Source organism: Anomaloglossus baeobatrachus, chromosome 4 (assembly GCF_048569485.1).
Source record: "Anomaloglossus baeobatrachus isolate aAnoBae1 chromosome 4, aAnoBae1.hap1, whole genome shotgun sequence".
Taxonomy (NCBI): Eukaryota; Metazoa; Chordata; class Amphibia; order Anura; family Aromobatidae; genus Anomaloglossus; species Anomaloglossus baeobatrachus.
Window position 1 is genome coordinate 504,004,986 of NC_134356.1, and position 22,336 is coordinate 504,027,321.

The 22,336-nt window shown below is 44.6% G+C and overlaps 1 protein-coding gene across 1 annotated transcript in view; it reads right to left on the reverse strand.

Annotated features, from left to right (window-relative positions):
* The window catches only part of FAM227B (family with sequence similarity 227 member B), a 756,766-nt gene that overhangs the window by 628,268 nt on the left and 106,162 nt on the right, over window positions 1-22,336 (reverse strand). Inside the window, exon 9 of the mRNA XM_075345811.1 lies at window positions 19,478-19,576. Within this exon, the coding sequence (XP_075201926.1) occupies window positions 19,478-19,576 (99 nt within the window). The remainder of the gene's footprint in view (window positions 1-19,477; window positions 19,577-22,336) is intronic.

A 22,336-nucleotide genomic window follows, 5' to 3' on the forward strand; every position in this document is an offset into this window, starting at 1 on the left:
CAAAATCCTTGTTGCCTTCCCCAGGGGCTGTTGTCCACACCAGGGTGTGGAGCCAGGCGGTTGGTCTCCACCCACCGAGGAGGAGGGAAAACACAGGCAGTGAGAGTTAAGCTAAGGAAGTGGAAGGAGGAAAGTAGTAGAGAGGAGAAAAGTGACAGCAAAGAGCCTGAAGTTGGTCCGGGTGTGTGGCCCGGACAGGACAGCAAGCTTGGCAGGATGTGGTGACCGTCTGCAGTGGAGGCCGATTGGAGTCTGCCGTAAGGACCGTGGACGGGTGGTGACCCGGCCGTACCGGACCGGTATACAAAGAGAAGCCAGCACCATTGGCAGAGGACTTTCGGATCCCGGCAAGGCTTGGTGTCGCCGTGAATTTGCCAAATCCGTTAGTGAAGGGAACCTCAGGGTTTCCAAACAGCCAAGTCCAGATAGAAGGCAACCGTACAACCGTGAAGGGGAGACACAGCCACCGCCAAGGGCAAACGTCTCCCAGGGCCAGCGCCTGTGGGCAAAAGGGGCTCCTCCGGCCCATATCCAGGTCGGGGAGCGGGTTACCGTTGGGAAACCATCACTACCAACACTTAACTTAGGTGCAGGGAGAGACAGTCATCACTAACCTGCAGGGAGGAACAACCGCAGCCGTCCGAGTGACCCGTCCATCCAGCCACTTGTTTAACCGTGAACTGTGTCATCATCATTGGGCTGAGTGAGTACCTCCGTGCCGTGCGGCACAGCGCTGCCCCTGCGACCCTGCACCTCATCAGGCCCCGCAACCCGCCTGTCATCCATGTCTACCCCATCACCAGGCCCCGGGACAACCAACCCCCCTACCCACGGAGGGGAGAAATAACAACAAAGCTGCTCCCTGTCACAGGCTCCCGGGATCCCCGTCCAGAGCAGCGGTGGTGTCCACACAATCACCACAACCGTGGGTGGCGTCACGGACAATATCCCCAAAACCCAAACCACCCTTTTTCACTCACGGGCGAGTAGCGCCGCTCGAGTCCCCGGGATCCGGCCATCGCTCGAGCCAACGAGCAGCAGCAGCCATAGAGCAGCGTCAGCCGGACCCGAGCAGTGGGAGAGCGCACCGTCCCCTCCTCCGCCCGCGACACTTCCAGCTTGGGACTGGTGTGGAGGGTAAAGTGGATCAGGATGCGCAGGAGGAGGAGGAGGCTGAGGAGCATGACATTCCGGAGCTGTAGAGTGTGTGTGAAACCCTGACTGAGGTAGGGCCTGCAAAACTTGGTGTGTGAAGGACGTGTTCCGTCCCTCGCTCAGACTGGGTCCCAGCTTGCACAATATTAACCCAGTGTGACGTCAACGAGATGTAGCGGCCTTGCCCACATGCACTTGTCCACGTGTCTGTGGTTAGGTGGACTTTGGCTGAAACAGCGTTGTTCAGGGCACGTGTGATGTTTTGTGACACGTGGTTATGCAATGCGGGGACGGCACACCGGGAGAAATAGTGGCGGCTGTGGACCGAGTAACGTGGGACAGCTGCCACCATCAGGTCGCGGAATGCTTCTGTCTCAACCAGCCTAAAAGGCAACATTTCCAGCGCAAGCAGTCGCGAAATGTTAGCATTTAGAACTGTGGCATGTGGGGTGTTGGCAGTGTATTTGCGCCTGCGTTCAAAGGTTTGCTGAATGGATAACTGAACGTTGCGCTGGGACAAGGACGTGCTTGATGATGGTGTTCTTTCTGCGTAGGCAACTGCAGGTGCAGGAGTGGAGGAGGCTTGTTCGCAGGCAGCATGGACAGGGGATTGGCTCGCATGCACAACCAGCGAAGACGTAGCAGTGACATCAGCAAGCACTGCTCCTCGACTCTGTTGTACTTCCCACAAAGTCGGGTGCTTGGCTGACATGTGCCTGATCATGCTGGTGGTGGTCAGGCTGCTAGTTTTGGTACCCCTGCTGATGCTGGCATGGCAGGTGTTGCAAATGGCCTTTTTAGAATCATCTGGAGCCAACTTAAAAAACTGCCAGTGTCAGAGTTCCGGGTTTTCCAGTTTTCTTTTGAAAGAGCTTGCCCTTTGTTAACATGGAGTTTTCTGTTCTGTTGCCCTACTTCCTGTCCATCTGTTTAAAAGCCGCCCCTAAAGCTTAGTCCAGTGCCTGAGTATACTGCTTCCTGTGTGCTCCTGCCCTGCTGCTTTTGGTTCCTGATTGTTATTCGGATCCTCTTGGAAAACAACCGACACCGACTCTGGACTTCATCTGGTATCATCTAGCTGTGCCCGGACTCCGTTTGCCGTCTTTGGTCGGCACTTCTGCCCGGTTCCTTCCGTTTAATACCACTCTGGACTCACATCACGTACGGACATTTTTGGACTTACCTATTGCCCTTTTGTGTCCCGGCTGCTGCGCATTTAGGGCTTCTGGGGTGATTGCCAGACAGTCCCTGTATAGGGGTTCGCTCTTGGTGGTCTCCCTGGGGGAGTCCGGTGCGCGGTCCCGGGAATTCCCTTTTGCTCCGTCCCTGGAAGGTATTTCCTGTATTTATGTTCTACTGTGTTTTTGTTCCGTTTATGTACATATTTGCTGGTTGCATATTATAAACTTCTTGCACCAAGAACTCGTCTCTGGTTGTCATTGCCCTAACGCAATCGAAATCCTCAATACATACAATAGTATTACAGCCAGACTCGGGAAGACCTAACATTTGTACAGGCACCTTGTGTCGTGTTGTTCCGGGGAACAGTTGCCTGACGTCTGCCTGGGGCCACCACTCTGCTTCTTACTGCCTGTTGTGATGCTACGCCTCCCTCCCCCTGTGCACTGCTGTCCTCACTCTGCATATCCTCCTGCCAGGTTGGGTCAGTTACTGGATCATCCACCACGTCGTCTTCCTCTTCCGCACCCTGCTCCTCCTCCTGACTTCCTGACAATTGTGTCTCATCATCGTCCACCCCTTGTTGAGACACGTTGCCAACTTCGTGAGAACGTGGCTGCTCAAATATTTGGGCATCTGTACATACAATCTCGTCATGGCCCACTTCAACAGGAGCTGGCGAGAGGCCAGAATTTGTGAATGGAAACGTGAACGAACAGCTCTTCCGAGTGTCCAAGTGTGGGATCAGTAATGTCCGTGGAGCGTGGACGTGTACTCGGCCTGGTGGTAGGAAGGAGGATCAGGTTCTGAAATGTGCGGTGCAGTATCACGGCTACTGACACTTGACCGTGTGGAAGACAGAGTGTTTGTGGTGGTGCCAATCTGACTGGAAGCATTATCCGCTATCCAACTAACAACCTGTTGACACTGGTCTTGGTTCAAGAGCGGTGTACTGCTGCGGTCCCCAAGAATTTGGGACAGGACGTGCGAGCGACTAGATGTGGCCCTTTGTTGTGGCGAAATTAGAGCTTGCACACAACCTCGGTCTCTGCCTGCACCACCATCACGTCCACTTCCTTGTTCGTTGACAACGCCCTTGCGCATTTTGCAATGCTGTGCTGACGTGTATTCACTAGACTTGTGCGTTATATCCAAGTTTTTGCAAAACTCACACAAATGCAGCGGAAAGCTGCCACCAACAGGCACACACGTGCGGTTTTTAAATGCAAGCACGGAGGCACTAAGAACCTAACAGGTCTCTATCCAGGGACAACGTGGAGCCTCCCAATTTTTGGCTGCCCTGCCTAAGGGCTATACTACAATAGACCCACTTCCTTACAATGGGCACTTCAGGTTTACAGGCCATCATGCACGTCTCTATCCAGGGACAATGTGGAGCCTCCCAATTTTTGGCTGCCCTGCCTAAGGGCTATACTATAATACACCCACTTCCTTACAATGGGCACTTCAGGTTTACAGGCCCTCATGCACGTCTCTATCCAGGGACAACGTGGAGCCTCCCAATTTTTGGCTGCCCTGCCTAAGGGCTATACTACAATAGACCCACTTCCTTACAATGGGCACTTCAGGTTTACAGGCCATCATGCACGTCTCTATCCAGGGACAATGTGGAGCCTCCCAATTTTTGGCTGCCCTGCCTAAGGGCTATACTATAATACACCCACTTCCTTACAATGGGCACTTCAGGTTTACAGGCCCTCATGCACGTCTCTATCCAGGGACAACGTGGAGCCTCCCAATTTTTGGCTGCCCTGCCTAAGGGCTATACTACAATAGACCCACTACCTAACAATGGGCACTTCAGGTTTACAGGCCCTCATACCCGTCTCTATCCAGGGACAACGTGGAGCCTCCCAATTTTTGGCTGCCCTGCCTAAGGGCTATACTACAATAGACCCACTTCCTTACAATGGGCACTTCAGGTTTACAGGCCCTCATGCACGTCTCTATCCAGGGACAACGTGGAGCCTCCCAATTTTTGGCTGCCCTGCCTAAGGGCTATACTACAATAGACCCACTTCCTTACAATGGGCACTTCAGGTTTACAGGCCCTCATGCACGTCTCTATCCAGGGACAACGTGGAGCCTCCCAATTTTTGGCTGCCCTGCCTAAGGGCTATACTACAATAGACCCACTTCCTTCCAATGGGCACTTCAGGTTTACAGGCCATCATGCACGTCTCTATCCAGGGACAATGTGGAGCCTCCCAATTTTTGGCTGCCCTGCCTAAGGGCTATACTATAATACACCCACTTCCTTACAATGGGCACTTCAGGTTTACAGGCCCTCATGCACGTCTCTATCCAGGGACAACGTGGAGCCTCCCAATTTTTGGCTGCCCTGCCTAAGGGCTATACTACAATAGACCCACTTCCTTACAATGGGCACTTCAGGTTTACAGGCCATCATGCACGTCTCTATCCAGGGACAATGTGGAGCCTCCCAATTTTTGGCTGCCCTGCCTAAGGGCTATACTATAATACACCCACTTCCTGACAATGGACACTTAATGTTTTGAGGCCCTCATGCACGTCTGTATGCAGGGGCATTGGTGAACCTCACAATTTTGGACTGCCCTGGCAAAGGCAAATACTACAAAGACTCAGTTCCTCAAAATGGGCACATTAGACTCAAGAGGCCTTCATGTACGTCTCTTCTCAGGGACATCGGAGTGCCACACAATGTTTTCACGTAAAATCTTTCATGTATTAATCTCAAAAAGTAACATACACCAGCTCTATCTCACTATTGGGTATGTGCCCTTAACATTTCCGCCATGAAAAATCATTTTGGGGTCATTTTGGAAGGTTTTCTGGTGAGTCCGTAAAAATGGCGTAAAACGCGGACAAAATTGTTCACAGCTGTGACTTTTCAGTGATAAATGCTTCAAGGGGTCTTCCCCATGCTGTTGCCATGTCATTTGAGCACTCTTCTGAGACTTTTGTGCCATTTTTAGGGTTTCTCCATGCTGCCGGGGGGTCATTTCACAAAAATACTCGGGTCTCCCATAGGATAACATTGGGCTCGTTGCTCGGGCCGAGTACACGAGTATCTTGGGAGGCTCGGCCCGAGCTTCGAGCACCCGAGCTTTTTAGTACTCGCTCATCACTAGTGCTTTCACATCAGCGTTTTTTTGCTGGTCAGCAAAAAACCGCAAACCACATGTGACCGAATCTTTTACAAATGTGTTGTCAGTTCAATGCATTTGCAATGGAATCACGGCAATATGCGGTCACATGCAGTTGCGTACGGCACACACTGTATCCGCTGATTTGCGGTATTTTACCGTGTTTCAAAAACGATACTTGTTGTGATTTCTACTTCGGTCAAAATACCACACCTCACTGGATCCGATACATTGCAGTGGTACCTGCAATGTAGTTCAATGAGCGCCAGATCCTGCTCTACCGGAAGTCACCACTTCTGATAGGCAGGATCCAGTTTTCTGTACTGAGCCTCCCCGTGCTTTGTGATATAGCAGAGCTCCATCGGTTGAAGAAGACAGAAGAAAGAAGACCAGGATCGTGGAGAGGTGAGGGAGTAATAAAGATGGAGTCCCTAAGTGTGTCTGTGTAATTATTTCTAATAAAGTATTTTTTCTGTGAGTGATGTCCTTTTTTTAACTCTTTCTTGGAGATTCTTAATGGCCGGGTCAAATGTGGCCTGACATTAACAATCTCGGTCTTTATACCAGCTGATAAAACAAAGCTGGTATTAACCCCTTATTACCCAGCATGCCACCCGGCACCAGTGCCGTTGAAAGAGTTGGATACAGCGCCAGAAGATGGCGCTTCTATGAAAGCGCCATTTTCTGGGGCGGCTGTAAACTGCAATTCGCAGCATGGGGTCATAAAGCTTGTGCCACCCTGCGCTGCGGATTCCAATCCCCAAGCTGCCTAGTGGTACCTGGCTGGACAGAAAAAGTGGATGAAGCCCATGTCGTTTTTTTTTTAATTATTTCATGAAATTCCTGAAATGTTTAAAAAAAGGGCTTCCCTATATTTTTGGTTCCCAGCCGGGTACAAATAAGCAGCAGGGGGTTGGGGGCAGCCCGTACCTGTCTGTTGTACCTGGCTAGCATTCAAAAATAGGGCGAAGCCCACATTATTTTTTTTAGTTTTTGGGCAAAAAAAAAAAATTAAAAAAAGGGCTTTCCTGAATTTTCCATTGGCAGTGAAGGTAACACCAAGCAGAGGGTGTTAGCAGCCTGTAGCTGCTTTGGTTACCCTTAGCAATAGAAAATGCAGCGGAAGCCCACGCATTTTTTTTTTCCCCTAACCCTAAGGTTAGTGTTATGTGTTTGGGGTTTTTTTTTATTTATTTTTTAATGAATTTTAAAAAAAAATCGACATGGGCATCGCCCATCGAGCACCCGAGCATTTTACTGCTCACTCATTCCTACTCCTGCCCACACAGCCAGCAGAACAAGTATCAGATCATGTGACTCCAGTGTCGGCCGATTACTTGTTCTGTGTCCCCCTGCATCCATCGCAGATTGTGCGGGCTGTGAGGTCAGCTGAGTTTGGCCGGCACTGGAGTCAGCTGATCTGAACTCAGCTGACTCCAGCCCGCACACTCTGCAATGGATGCAGCGGGACACAGAACAAGTAATCGGCCGACACGGGAGTCAAATGATGTGATTACTTGTTCTGCTGGCTAGGAGTTCAGCTGAGTTCACATCAGCTGACTCCAGTGTTGGCCGAACTCAGCTGACCTCACGGCCCGCACACACTGCGATGGATGCAGCGGGACACAGAACAAGTAATTGGCCGACACTGAAGTCAGCTGATCTGAACTCAGCTGAACTCCTGACCACACACCCCGCACACGGTCACACGTGACTGGCAGTAGGCAGTGACTGCTATTAACCTGCATCCATCGCAGCTTGTGTGGGCTGTGAGATTAGGAGTTCAGCTGACCCTCGATCAGCTAACTCCAGTGCCGGCCAATAAATTCTTTGTCTTGCTGCAGAAGGATCTGGTAAAATAACAATTGCGGTTGCATGCGTTGTACATTAAATCCACAGGATCCGGTCTTATGCGGTTTGCGGGGGTTTTTTGCCGACCGGCAAAAAAACGCTAATGTGAAAGCACCCTAAATTTTATTTTTCTGCTTATGGAGCTATTTAGTGGCTTGTTTTTTGAGAGACAAGATGGTGTTTTAAGCAATAACATTTTTCATTTTCATTTGGCTTTCTGATTGCATTTAATTCCACTTTCTGCTCAGCGGTTTTATGAAAAAGCATAGTTATTTGCCATATTTTTTATTTATTTTTTACGGTGTTCACTCAAGGGGTTAGACTGACAGCTTTATTGGTCGGGTTGCTCTGGACACTGAGATACCAAATACATGTACTTTTGTTTAATTTTGTTTTTACATATATACACATTTATTTGTATAATATTTTTTTCCATTTTTCCTTTATTTTGTGATTTAAAAAAAAAATAGTTTTTAAAACTTTTTTTTAACTTTTTTCCTTAGTCCTTCTACAGGACTTTAACTTTCATTATTCTGATCGCTGGTATAATGCTTTGCCATGACCACCATGGCAATACATTATACCGGTCAGGCCTACACTGACAGAAGCCTCTTAGAATGGTCTAACAGACTAGTCGAAGCAAGCAAAACTGGAGGTCATCATGGCTACAATTCTGCCCTTGCAATGACATCAGGGCACCCATCAGATGGTAGGGGGAGCGCACTCCTTTTCCCAGCCTCCTAAATATTACAACCTATATACAGTGCCTACAAGTAGTATTCAACCCCCTGCAGATTTAGCAGGTTTACACATTCGGAATTAACTTGGCATTGTGACATTTGGACTGTAGATCAGCCTGGAAGTGTGAAATGCACTGCAGCAAAAAAGAATTGTGAAAAGTTTATTTAGAGGGTCATTTATTATTCAACCCCTCAAACCACAAGAATTCTGTTTGGTTCCCCTTAAGTATTAAGAAGTATTTCAGGCACAAAGAACAATGAGCTTCACATGTTTGGATTAATTATCTCTTTTTCCAGCCTTTTCTGACTAATTAAGACCCTCCCCAAACTTGTGAACAGCACTCATACTTGGTCAACATGGGAAAGACAAAGGAGCATTCCAGGGCCATCAGAGACAAGATCGTGGAGGGTCACAAGGCTGGAAAGGGGTACAAAACCCTTTCCAAGGAGTTGGGCCTACCTGTCTCCACTGTTGGGAGCATCATCCGGAAGTGGAAGGCTTATGGAACTACTGTTAACCTTCCACGGCCTGGACAGCCTTTGAAAGTTTCCACCCGTGCTGAGGCCAGGCTTGTCCGAAGAGTCAAGGCTAACCCAAGGACAACAAGGAAGGAGCTCCGGGAAGATCTCATGACAGTGGGGACATTGGTTTCAGTCAATACCATAAGTAACGTACTCCACCGCAATGGTCTCCGTTCCAGATGAGCCCGTAAGGTACCTTTACTTTCAAAGCGTCATGTCAAGGCTCGTCTACAGTTTGCTCATGATCACTTGGAGGACTCTGAGACAGACTGGTTCAAGGTTCTCTGGTCTGATGAGACCAAGATCGAGACCTTTGGTGCCAACCACACACGTGACGTTTGGAGACTGGATGGCACTGCATACGACCCCAAGAATACCATCCCTACAGTCAAGCATGGTGGTGGCAGCATCATGCTGTGGGGCTGTTTCTCAGCCAAGGGGCCTGGCCATCTGGTCCGCATCCATGGGAAGATGGATAGCACGGCCTACCTGGAGATTTTGGCCAAGAACCTTCGCTCCTCCATCAAGGATCTTAAGATGGGTCATCATTTCATCTTCCAACAAGACAATGACCCAAAGCACACAGCCAAGAAAACCAAGGCTTGGTTCAAGAGGGAAAAAATCAAGGTGTTGCAGTGGCCTAGTCAGTCTCCTGACCTTAACCCAATTGAAAACTTGTGGAAGGAGCTCAAGATTAAAGTCCACATGAGACACCCAAAGAACCTAGATAACTTGGAGAAGATCTGCATGGAGGAGTGGGCCAAGATAACTCCAGAGACCTGTGCCGGCCTGATCAGGTCTTATAAAAGACGATTATTAGCTGTAATTGCAAACAAGGGTTATTCCACAAAATATTAAACCTAGGGGTTGAATAATAATTGACCCACACTTTTATGTTGAAAATTTATTAAAATTTAACTGAGCAACATAACTTGTTGGTTTGTAAGATTTATGCATCTGTTAATAAATCCTGCTCTTGTTTGAAGTTTGCAGGCTCTAACTTATTTGCATCTTATCAAACCTGCTAAATCTGCAGGGGGTTGAATACTACTTGTAGGCACTGTATGTAGTGGAAAACAACTGTTTGGGAGCACAGAAGGGCTTTGAAGCGAAGGAGCGCCATTTTAATTTTAGAGCGCAAAATTGGCTGGAGTCGATAGCAGACACTATGTTGTGTTTGCAGAGCCCGTGATGTGCCTAAACAGTGGAAACCTCTGATAAGTCACCCTATTTTGGAAACTGGACCCCTCAAGAAATTTATCTACATATTTGGTGAGCACCCTGGACACCTAGGTGCATCACATAATTTTAAAACGTTGAGCAGTGAAAATGAAAAAATAAATTTTTAAGTCAGAATCCTTCTTTTTCACAACGGTAACAGGAGAAAATATCTGTACAATTTGTTGTGCAATTTCTCTTGAGTACAGAGATACCCCCCATATGTGGTGGAAAACTACTTCTTCGGAGCACACCAGGACTCGGATGGAGCTCTATTTGAATTTTGGAGTGCCATTTTGGCTGAAATAGATTGTGGACATCATGTCAGATTTGAAGAGCCCCTGACATGCCAAAACAGCAGAAACTCTCGACAAGTGACACCATTTTACACACTGCACCCCTCAATTAATTGATCTGGGGGTGTAATGAGCATATTGGCAGTAATGGTGTGTCACAAAATGTTATTCAATTGGGTGGTGAATAAAAAATAATTAAATATTAAAAAAGATTTTTTAACCCAAGATTTCCACTTTTCACAAGGGCAATAAGTAACAAAGAACCCACAATTGATTACACAATTTCTCCTGAACATGGCAATACTCCAATTGGGACTGTACAGTACTGTTTGGCCACACAGCAAGCCTTAGAAGGGAAGTAAAGCCTTGACTTTTGAAACACAGATTTTCCTAGAATAGTTTACGGACTTCATTTGCAGTGCCCCTAAGTGTGTCAGAACAGCACAAAACCCCTCATGTGACCACATTTTCAATATTACATCCCTCTGAGAGTTCATCTTTGGGTGTACTGATGATTTTGCCTCTGGAAAATACCCATAGAGTTAAACGGATTGAATGATGTAAAATTAAAAATTGCAACTAAGCCCTTGTCATGTCCAGTACATTGTAGTGCCCATACATTGTGCCCAGCTGTGCTTCTAGAGACACATACTATGCAAATTAAGTGGGCTTCCTCGCTACAATAATGCCAAACATATGGACATTAACTGTGGTTTAGGCACATTGTGGAACACATTTGGATTTAGGAGGACAGATTTTCCTAGTTTTCTTTTTGGGGGGAGCCATAGTGCGTTTCCATAGCCTTTTTGCTAGTAGTAATGTGGAAACCCCCTATATATTTGTTAACAGATGACGGACTTGAGTAGCGACTTGTTTTTTTGAGGGATGAGTTGAATGCTATTTGGTGGCAATGTAGGGTACAGGACACTATGGATCACTTCCGATTTATCCTGTGCTCTCTGCTGAGCATTTACATTAGGTTTTCCATTTAGATCTCCGAAATACATGATTTTGATGAAACCCCCGACAGATCCATTCACTATAATGCGGCAGCAGAGTTACTCTGGACTGTTTGGCCTCTGTTGAGCTGTATCCGTCTTTTCAAAGGTGCACAAAACTGTTGACAGAACTTTTGTGCCCATCTAAAAAGATGGACACCGCTGGACCACAGGCCAGATGGAAATTCAAAGTGACTCTTTCTTCTTCATTACAGTGAATTTCAGTAGGAAATTTTGTCTGCATCACGTTTTTCAAAAATGTACATGTAATCTCCGATGTAGAGTGCAGGATAAATGTGATCTTTAGGAGACAGAATGAACAAATCAAGAGCAGTATAAGAATTGGCTTTATTATTATTTTTCATGCTATTTACCTTGCGGTACAAGTGATAGGGCAGCTTCATTCCTCAGGTCAGTACGATTGCAGAGATACCATATTTATATAGATGTTTTCAAGTTCATCTACTATAACACTAAAAATAGCTTTTGCACAAAAGTGAAGGTTTTTGTATAACTAAATTTTGAAGCCTATAGTTTTTTATTTTTCTGCTGACAGACTCATGTACGAGCTTGCCTTTTGCAGGATGAGTTGTAGTTTTATTGATATTATTTTGGGCCACATAATATATTTTTTCTGTTTTTGTGTTTCTTTTCACTTACAGTATAAGTAGTGAGTGTCTCATAGACCCTCCCCATTACTAATCAAGGGTTTAGTGGCAGCTCAGAGCTATCATTAACCCCTTATATTACCACGATTGTCCTGGTGCGGTTGCAATCGGGATGAGCAGGGTAAAGTGCTGGGATTGTCACATCTAATAGATGCAACAATTCTGGGCAACTGCAGGCTGCTTTTTTTAAGCTGGGGAGGACTAATAACCATTGGTCTCTCCAGCCTGAGAATAACAGTCCCCAGCTGTTGGCTTTATTATGGCTGGGTATCAAAATTGGGGGAAACGGATCAAGTTTAAAATTATTTATTTAAATATTTAAAAAAAAGCTGCATGGGGTCCCTCTTATTTTGATACATAGCCAAGATAAGCACATGGCTGCGGGCTGCAGCCTGTAGCTGTATGCTTTATCTGTGTTGGGTATCACAATATGGGGGGACCCTACGCCAATTTTTTTTATTTATTTTTAAATACTATAGAGATGCACACAGTGCGTGAATAGGTATGTAAACCAGTGAATATGTATAAGGGTAATGAGCAGACCCGGAAGAAGTGTTACAGCCACAAGGGAGACTCGGTAAGTATAATGTGCCGACTCTAATCCTCCTAGCCCTTTCTAACACCATTTTAAAGCACAATATTCGGGTTCCCGTAGACTTATACAGGGATCAATGTCCGGCCAGATACCAGAAATAATTCTGGTACCGATCCGGGTTTTCTTTAAAAAATCCGGTTGGACCCGCCAGGTCCGCATACCTGTAGGCTTGGCTATCACTAGTCAGTACGATTACAGTGATTTTACATTCATACATTTTTTTAGTATATTTTGCCGCATTTATACCATCAAGACAATTGTATAGGAAAAAAAATAGATTTCCTTTGCTGCATTGTGAGAGCTACAGCTTTTTTTTTTTTTGCTGAAGCTTTATGGTGGCTTGTTTTTTGCAGTACAAAGTGATATTTCTAGCAGTACCATTCTTATTTACATGTGTCTTATTGATCGTTTTCTGTTCAAATTTTTTTGTCAGCTGTATGATGAAAATACATAGTTTTTGCTACTTTTTTATGGTGTTCACTGAAGTGGTTAACTAGTGTGACAGTTTTATAGATCGGGTTTTTGTGGACACAGTAATACAAAATATGTGTACTTTTTATTATTTGTTTTTGCTTACAGCAATATACATATTTATTGGTATAATATATTTTTAATTGCTTTTCTGATTTAAAAAAAAAATACAATTTTTTTTACTTGTTCCCTATTTGGTACATTAACTTTTATTGCCTGATCGTTGATATAATGTATTGCAATGCACCACTGACATAAGCCTATGAGATCATGCTGTTTGCATGATCTCAGAGGCTTGCCATAGCTTCATGACCAGGAGGTTGTCATGATGACCTCAGGTCACCATAGCAACGATCGACCCTTCATAATTACGCTGCAAGGGCACCAATCAGACAGGAGACGGAGCGCACTCCATCCCCCAGCCACCTAATGCTACAATTGATATAAATTGTGGCATTTAGGGGGTTAAACAGCCAGGAATGCTGCGGGGACCGTCCCTGGCTATGACAGCTAGGGCTTGGCTGTCATGTAAACCAAGCTCTCGATGGCATTCATGTGAGTACAGTTCATGTGCCTGCACAATCACCAGGATGTACCAGTACATTCAGTCCAAAGTCGGGAAGTCCCTACCAAAGACCCTGTTTCCCCGAAAATAAAACACTGTCTTATAATTTTTAAATATAAAAATTTATATTTAAACAAAAAGCAGACCCCCCCCATCCCAGGATCGTCATACTTACCAGCCCAGGGCGTCTGCATGGCTCCCAGATCCTTCTGTGATCTCCCATCAGGTACGCTGCACGCCTACCCTGCGTCTGTCTGACATCAGATCTCACACATACACACACACACACACACACTTCTCCCTGCGATCTCCCTGCAGCTGTGCTCCCCTGCGTCTTGCTGACATCAGATCTCACACACACACACACACATCAGATCACACTCACTCACTCACACACACACAAACACACCAACACCCACCCCACTTCTTCCCACCCACCCCACGATCCCAGCAGCTGTGTTGCACGTCGTGCTCTTCTGCCTCTTGCCGGCACTCACAGATCCGATCGCTTACGTTCACACACAGTCACACATTAGACAGTATACACGCACATATCTGATCGCATACACTCACACACACCCCACTTCTCCCTGTGCTCTCCGGTGGGGGGTCCCAGCAGCTGTGCTGCACGCCGTGTTCCTCTGCCTCCTGCCAACACTCACAGATCCGATTGCTTACGTTCACACAAACAGTCACACATCTGATCGCATACACTCACACATCTGATCGCATACACTCACACACACACACACACACACCACTTCTCCCTGTGTTCTCCGGTGGGCGATCCCAGCAGCTGTGCTGCACGCCGTGCTCCTCTGCCTTCTGCCGACACTCACAGATCTGATCGCATACACTCACACACACACACTCAGAGATCAGAACACACTCACACATCAGACAGCATACACGCACACATCCGATCGCATACACTCACACACACACTCACACATCAGAACACACTCACACAGCATACACGCACACATCCGATCGCATACACTCACACACACACTGACAATATCGCACATACGCGCTCACACACTCACAACATCCGGAGATACCACATGCTTCCGGCCATGTGATCCTTCAGCAGGTCCTGGAAGGTCACTGCACGCACAGTATCGCCGCCGAGAAGCAAGCGATATCGCTGGATGTTGTGAGTGTGTGGATGCGATCTGATGTGTGTGTGTGTGTGTGTGTGTGTGAGAGTGAGTGAGTGTGATCTGATGTGTGTGTGTCTGTTCTTATGTGTGTATGTGTGTGTGTGTGTTCCGCTGCAGGACCTTGATGTGCTCACCTGCTCCCGGTCGGCGTCTGGTGAGTATGATCGGGGGTCTTCTTTCTTCTGTCTTCTCTCTTCTGGGGGTGCCTGCTGCCTATAATGAAGTGTCCTGCAGTGTCTTTAACTCTTTCACCGCTGCATGACACTTCATTATTGACCGCAGCTATGTCTTATTTTCAGGGGATGTCTTATATTAAAGCTTCCCTGAAAACTCCTGGGATGTCTTATTTTCGGGGGACGTCTTATTTTCGGGGAAACACGGTAGTACGACCCGGTTCGTCCAGGATCGTGAAGAGGTTAAACAATGTTTTATCTCAGATAAAAAATCAGCTGTGATCCCATGCTGTCTGTATATGAACTCTTTTACTTACTCCCCTACTGAGGAGATGTGGTATGTACAAACCATGTCCTTGCATACTTTAAGTCGGCAGCTTAAATTTCTTTAAACTTTCGGCTTAAAGTTACACAGGTGTATTGTGAGTGGTGACTGTAACTGCGCCGACATGCCTGAATGACTAAGAACTTGCGGTCCCCAAGAGGAATAATATAGAAGAAAAGTCAACAGTATTTGTTTGCTCAGGTCACAGACACTAATGCGCTACATGAACCAGCAGCCTACCTTGATATACGTGAAGGCAACACAGGTACAAAATATTGATGAGACAACCACTCACAACCTACCAGTTAATGGAGGGGGTGATTGCCCACAAATAGAGCTTGTGTATAGCGCTGGTTACACACATTTAGTGCCCAATGTCTGGCATACAGCCTATTAGTGATGCTTATAGTATTAGATTACACAGGCTGCTGAGCACTACATAATTGTATCCCACTGAGACAAACTCCCTAGTTTACAAGGCTAACATAGATGGGCTTGGCTACACCCCGCACAAAGATAAATTAAAAAGTGCAGAATAATATATACACGAGGTATTTTTTAATTTATTGGGAAATTTAAATTCCTTTTAATTCTAAAGGCCGCTTTACACGCAAGGACATCGCTAACAAGATATCGCTGGGGTCAAGGAATACGTGGCGCACATCCGGCTTCGTTAGCTACGTTATTGTGTGTGACACGTACGAGCGACCGCTAATGATCCAAAATACTCACCAAATCGTTAATCGTTGACACGTCGTTCATTTCCCAAATATCGTTGCTCATTTTGGACGCAGGTTATTCGTCATTCCTGAGGCAGCACACATCGCTACATGTGACACCCCGGGAACAACGAACAACAACGTACCTGCGTCCTCCGGCAACGAGGTGGGAGTGACGTGAATGCGGCTGCTCTCCGCCCCTCCTCTTCTATTGGTGGCCCACTGATTGACGTCGCTGTGACGCCGCACGAACCACCCCCTTACAAAAGAGGTTGTTCGCCGTCCACAGCGACGTCGCTAGGAAGGTAAAAATGTGTGACGCGTCCTAGCGATGTTGTTCGCCACGGGCAGCAATTTGCCCGCGACGCACAAACGACGGGGGTGGGTGCAATCGCTAGCGATGTCTCAGCAAGTAAAGCGGCCTTTAGAGGAATAAAATTCATTATCACCCGGGTGCCATATATTCAGTACAGCCACTGGGCACCTTACTAACGCTATGAACCTGCAGAAAAACCCTACATCTGCAGGTTAATAGTTTTATTTGATGAGTCAGTTTCCCTTTAAATAAATACATTAATAAAACAAAAGCTCTCTGTATAAAGTTCTGATATACTCCTGCCACATACCATATACCACTACTTCTGCCCATGCTTAGTAAGCCTTTACTGGCACTGTACTTCCCAGATGGGTACTCTCTAACACATTTTTTTGGTCATGTCCTACAATTGTTTACCTAAGTTATCTCCTTAGATCCAGTTACATAATGCAGACTTTCCAACCCAATTAATGATTTATTTTGCTTAGGTAATGTTACAGATCTTGCTTTAAATTTCACTTATATCATGTTTAGTCCCTGCCTCCAGAATCATTCACGCTGAACAACATTTCAAATCTGTCTTTGTCAAAGCAAAACAGACTGCCAGAAAAGTGAAGTATCAAGTTACAGCTCTTATTAAAATCTATGACAAGAAAGAGTGAGAAGCTTGTTGCACATTTATTATCACTTTTTCTTTACTTCATTTTTATATATTATTAGCTGTAGTACCCGGGGGTTGCCCGGGATAGTAACTGTCTCTCTCCAAGTCTCTGTCTGTCTGTCTCTGTATTAGTCTCTGTTTGTCTCTCTCTATCTCTGTGTCTGTCTGTCTCTGTATCAGTCTCTCTGTTTGTCTGTCTCTCTATCTCTAATTGTCTGTCTGTGTATCAGTCTCTCTGTTTGTCTCTCTCTATCTCTGTGTCTGTCAGTCTCTGTATCAGTCTCTCTGTTTGTCTCTCTCTACCTCTGTGTCTGTCAGTCTCTATCTAACAGCCACAACGCGTTTCGATATACACAATATCTTCATCAGGTGGAGCATATCCACCTGATGAAGATATTGTGTATATCGAAACGCGTTGTGGCTGTTAGAAAACAATTAATTCTAAAAAAAAAAAAAAATGTATCTAATACTGTGGCCTCCTTAGCGCTCTATCAGACCGTGCTTCTATACTTTACTGCTGATCTTCCCTCTGTGGGTTCACGGCAAGAGCTGCTTGATACGGAGGTCAGATTACCAGAGACACCCAGTGATCTGTCATGTGACCAGCTCTTCAGGAATCTGCTTCCCTGGATAGACATCGTGGGCTAACAGGTTAGAAGAGCTCTGACACCACACTCCCGCCTTATACCGTGGTTGTGCGAGGGCTGCACAACCACATCAGGTGAGCAGTTTCTTTTTCTCCTCCTCACCGCTATCTCCCAGAACCTTCACATGCGCTCCCTTGTTTAATTTTTATCCTGTCAGTCTCTATCTGTCTCTGTATCAGTCTCTCTGTTTGTCTCTCTCTATCTCTGTGTTTGTCAGTCTCTATCTGTCTCTGTATCAGTCTCTCTGTTTGTCTTTCTCTATCTCTGTGTCTGTCAGTCTCTTTCCCCATCTGTCTCTTTCCCTGTCTGTCTCTTTCCCCGTCTGTCTCTTTCCCCGTCTGTCTCTTTCCCCGTCTGTCTCTTTCCCCGTCTGTCTCTTTCCCCGTCTTTCTCTTTCCACGTCTGTCTCGGTCTCTTTTCGTCTCTTTACTTGTCTCTGTCTCTTTTCCTGTGGCGCTAGAGTTTGTCTCCTTCCTCACTGGAGGGACAATTTGCATAATTCCCAGAGGGGTATTGCAGCTATAAGTCCCCTCACTGGCAGCCAGACTGGTATGTCAGGTCTCCATAAGGAGAATAGTCTTCCCTGTGGTACCCACATAGCTTCTCATAAGCCAGATCAGATACCCATACTTTGCACTGACGAGGGGCAATCACCCCAAAACACCGTGTCTGCAAATTGGGATTCTGATCTGGTATAAATGCTAAGTCTTATGAAAAGGCTTGTTTAAAAAGCCACTTTTGACTTTTAGGATTGCTACTCCGAATAGGTGGCGCTAGAGTTTGTCTCCTTCCTCACTGGAAAGACAATTTGAATAATTCCCAGAGGGGCATTGCAGCTATACGTCCCCTCACTGGCAGCCAGACTGGTTTGTCAGGTCTCCATAAGGAGAATAGTCTTCCCCATGGTCTATTTCCCTCTGTATTTACTTGTCTCTGTATCTTTCCCTGACTCTTTCCTTGTTTCTGTCTCTTTCCCTGTCTGTCTCTCTGTCTGTGTCTTTCCCTGTCTGTCTGTGTCTGTCATCCTCTGTCTGTCTCTTTGACTGTGTCTCTCTCTGTCTGTCTCTTTCTGTCTCTCTCTATCCGTCTCCCCACCGACATCTTATTACATCACACATAAGCTTCTTATATTAACAATTTATTTTGTTCCTATAGAAACCAATTTCAGCTCCTATTAACAACCTAATAGCTCGCAGCTCCATTGACTTTAGTGGAGGCAAGTTTTTTGGAGAGTAACTGTAAAGCGCGGGGTTAAATTTTCCCATCAAAACATAGTCTATGACGTTCCCTGAGTCACATGGGGTGTCTGTGCAAAATGTTGTGATTGTAAATGCGACGGGGCGGATTCCTTTAGCGAACATACACACACGCATACACACACACCTACACACATACATACACTAAGCTTTATATATTAGATGTACATATTTTTTTCTATTTTTTAAAAACATTTCTGCACCTTTCCTACAAAGTTTCTTCTCAGATCACATCGCATACTACCTTCTATATGGTAAAAGTCATTCATACACCTGTTATGTCCACACTACGACCAACAGACAGGTTAAAATTCATCTTTATTATGTTTTTTTATCACACATTTTTTACTTTACATCATTGACCTATTATTTTTTGTTTTCTATTTTTCTATCAGTAAGTGGTATGTCATGTGTAATATTCAAAATACATGTGTATTTCTATGTTTACTAGCCCTTTTTCTTTTTTTGATTTGTATCATCATATCAGCTGATACCATATGTGTTGGTTCTTAAGAGCCTTTTTTTCAAATGTTGTTGTCTATATATCCACATTTTTTTTTGCTTATTGCCTTTATTTTGATTTGTCCTGATGAAGGAGTGTGTTAGACTCTGAAATGTGTTGACATTAAGATCACATCCAGGATTTCTACTTCCAGTCTCTTTCATAGGTATAGCAGTGCAAATTAACCCCTTCTCCTCCACCTACAGCATATATTTATAACATAAAATATTAAAACATATCCCCCTTATATATTACTTATATCATAATATCTAAATTTAAATTAGTTATACAATGTTAAATCAACTTACCTTAAACCTCTGAAGAAAAAAACACCAAAAACAATCTTGAAATATGGCTATTGACTTTTCAGATAAAAATAGCATCAATATTATTTTCCCAGTTCTTTCCTAAGGAAAGCAAAAAAACTCATAGTTAAATGTATACTGAAGATCTGATGTGCCAATTAAAATAAATAAATAAATAAATAAATATATGACCACTTCATTGGTCACTCCCTGAAGAAGCGGTTGTGAAACGCGCGTTGGAGTGTGTGGTGGGGGAGCAATGTCATACTCTGTATGCCATGGCATCAGGTTTGTCTATGTGATGTTATTAATGGGGTGGCTTTACTGATGATGCTATGCATAAAATGCTATTTAAATGATATAATGGATTTGGATGAATCATTTGTAAAATGTTAACTTATATGGTAATATTGTCAAATTGTTATATTGATTACCACCAATTTAAAATAGTTATAACCACCTTACTTATATTTGAATATAACTTTATGGAAAATTAGAGTATGACCTGCTCTCCATGCCTAGTGTTTTTAATAATTTTTATTTTTGTCTTTTGTGATTTATGTTTTTAATCTGTCATTAATAAAGACTCATGATTTGATGAGGTATGATGAATTTATTGGGATATCATGTTTGGTACTTATCCAAAGCAGCTTGCAGTTGTAACTGCAGCAAAAGGAGATTCTACAAGTACAAATTTATGGGGGTGAATAGTTATGCACACTGAAGTTGTCAGTTATTTTGTCCTATTTGTTGTGTGTTTCACAATAAGAAAGAAAACAAATGATCACAGTTGTAGGCATGTTCTTTACATGAACTGATTCAAACCCTCAAAAAAACTGAAATTCCAGGGAATTTCAGGGAGTGAATATTTTCGCAAGGCATTCTAAGGGTATGTTCACACGTGGCATCTTTTTTTTACCACAAAGATGCAGCGTTTTTGTGCAAAAAACGCACCAAAAATGCACAGCGGCAAAAATGCATCAAGAAACGCAATGCATTTTTTACGCGTTTTACCGCGTTTTGCCCAATGTGTTTTTGTAAGTCAAATCTATTGACAGGAAGGGCTCAAAAAGTCTGGAAAAATGCAAAAAAGAATTGACATGCTGCATCTTGGTTGCATTTTCAAAAACGCCAAAGATCAAGATCAAGATCAGCCAAAAGAAAAAAACAAAAGATGCCCAGTGTGGACAGCACAATCGAAATCTAATAGACTTTGCTGGGAGAAGGAAATGCATGCATTTTGGTGCATCTTTGTGACCTCAAAAACACACCAAAATGCAGCTAAAGATGCCCTGTGTGAACAAAGCCTAAGTGCAAATGTACATGTAGCAAAGCTGTGTATAGAAATGCAAATGTGCATGAAGCAGTGCTGTATATGTATAATTCACACACTCCAGAGAAACACTAACAATAGATTTATTATCTTAATATTCTACCCAATTACATGAAAAGTTGTGTTAATGACCACTCCACTTTACACCAATAGGGAAGTTTTAATAAAATAGGAAAACATTTTTCCTATTTTCTTCTGTCTAAATTTAGGGTGCATCCTATGGTAAGGAGCGTCTCATAGCCCAAAACTACTGTATATACTATATCACAAACGTGAGTACACCCCTCACATTTTTGTAAATATTTATTATCTTTTCATGGGACAACACTGCAGATATGACACTAGATACAATGTTAAGTAGTCAGGGCACAGCTTGTACAACAGTGTAAATTTGGTGTGACTTCTAAATAACTCAACACACAGCCATTAATGTCTCACCACTGGCAACTAAAGTGAGTACACCTCTAAGGGAAAATGGGGAAATTGTGCTCCAGTGTCAATATTTTGTGTGGCCACCATTATTTAGGAGCACTGCCTTAACTCTCTTGGGCATGGAGGTCACTAGAGCTTCACAGAAGCCATGTTAGAGATCTTGTGCTCCTCCACTATCTGTTTGAGGATGTCCCACAGATGCTCAATAAGGTTTAGGTTTGGAAATATGCTTGGCCAGTTCAGCACTTTTACCCTCAGTTTCTTCAGCAAGGAAGTGGTCACCTTGGAGGTGTGTTTGGTGTTGTTATATTGTAATACAGCTGTGTGGCCCAGTTTCTGAAGGAAGGGGATCATGCTCTGCTTCAGTATGTCACAGTACATGTTGGCATTCATGGTTCCCTCAATAAGCTGTAGGTCTTCACAGCCAGCACCACTCATGCCACCCCAAGCCATGACACTCACATCACCATGCTTGACTGTAGGCAAGACACACTTGTCCTTGTACTCGTCACTTGGTTGCCGACACAGGCGCTTCACACAATCTGAATCAAATACATGTATCTGGTCTCATAAGCACATGCTGTAGATGTCAGAGGCCTAGATGGAACCAGAAGCCTTGGTACAGAAAGAAGCAGGCTAAAGAGGATGTGCGTGTTGAGCAAAGGTGAAAAGAAGTGGTATGGACAATCAGTTGCTAGGCCAGCTGATCAAAAAAAGTGTTCTAGGTGAAGTCAGGTAAAAGACAGTTCTCATGGTTCCCATTCATCCAAACTTGTGAAAACAATTGTACAGATGCATTATTCATCTACATCGGCTACATTTCAGCCCCTACATTTTGCAAAACAATCATATTGTCTAGACTACAGATTTGATTTTTTTTTTTAATATGATGCCCATGAATTCGGCAAAATGGCATCCAGCAGTGAATGCCATTTTGCTGAACTGTAGATATCAAGTGAAAGGGTAAAAAAAGATATTACATACTCAGCTCACCATTTATCTGCCTCTAAAGCTCGCCAAAAGCCTTGCTTTTCTTTGCTTTCCCCAATTGCAAATATTCTCTTTGGCCTGCTTCACTGTGCCAGGGTTTCTGGCGC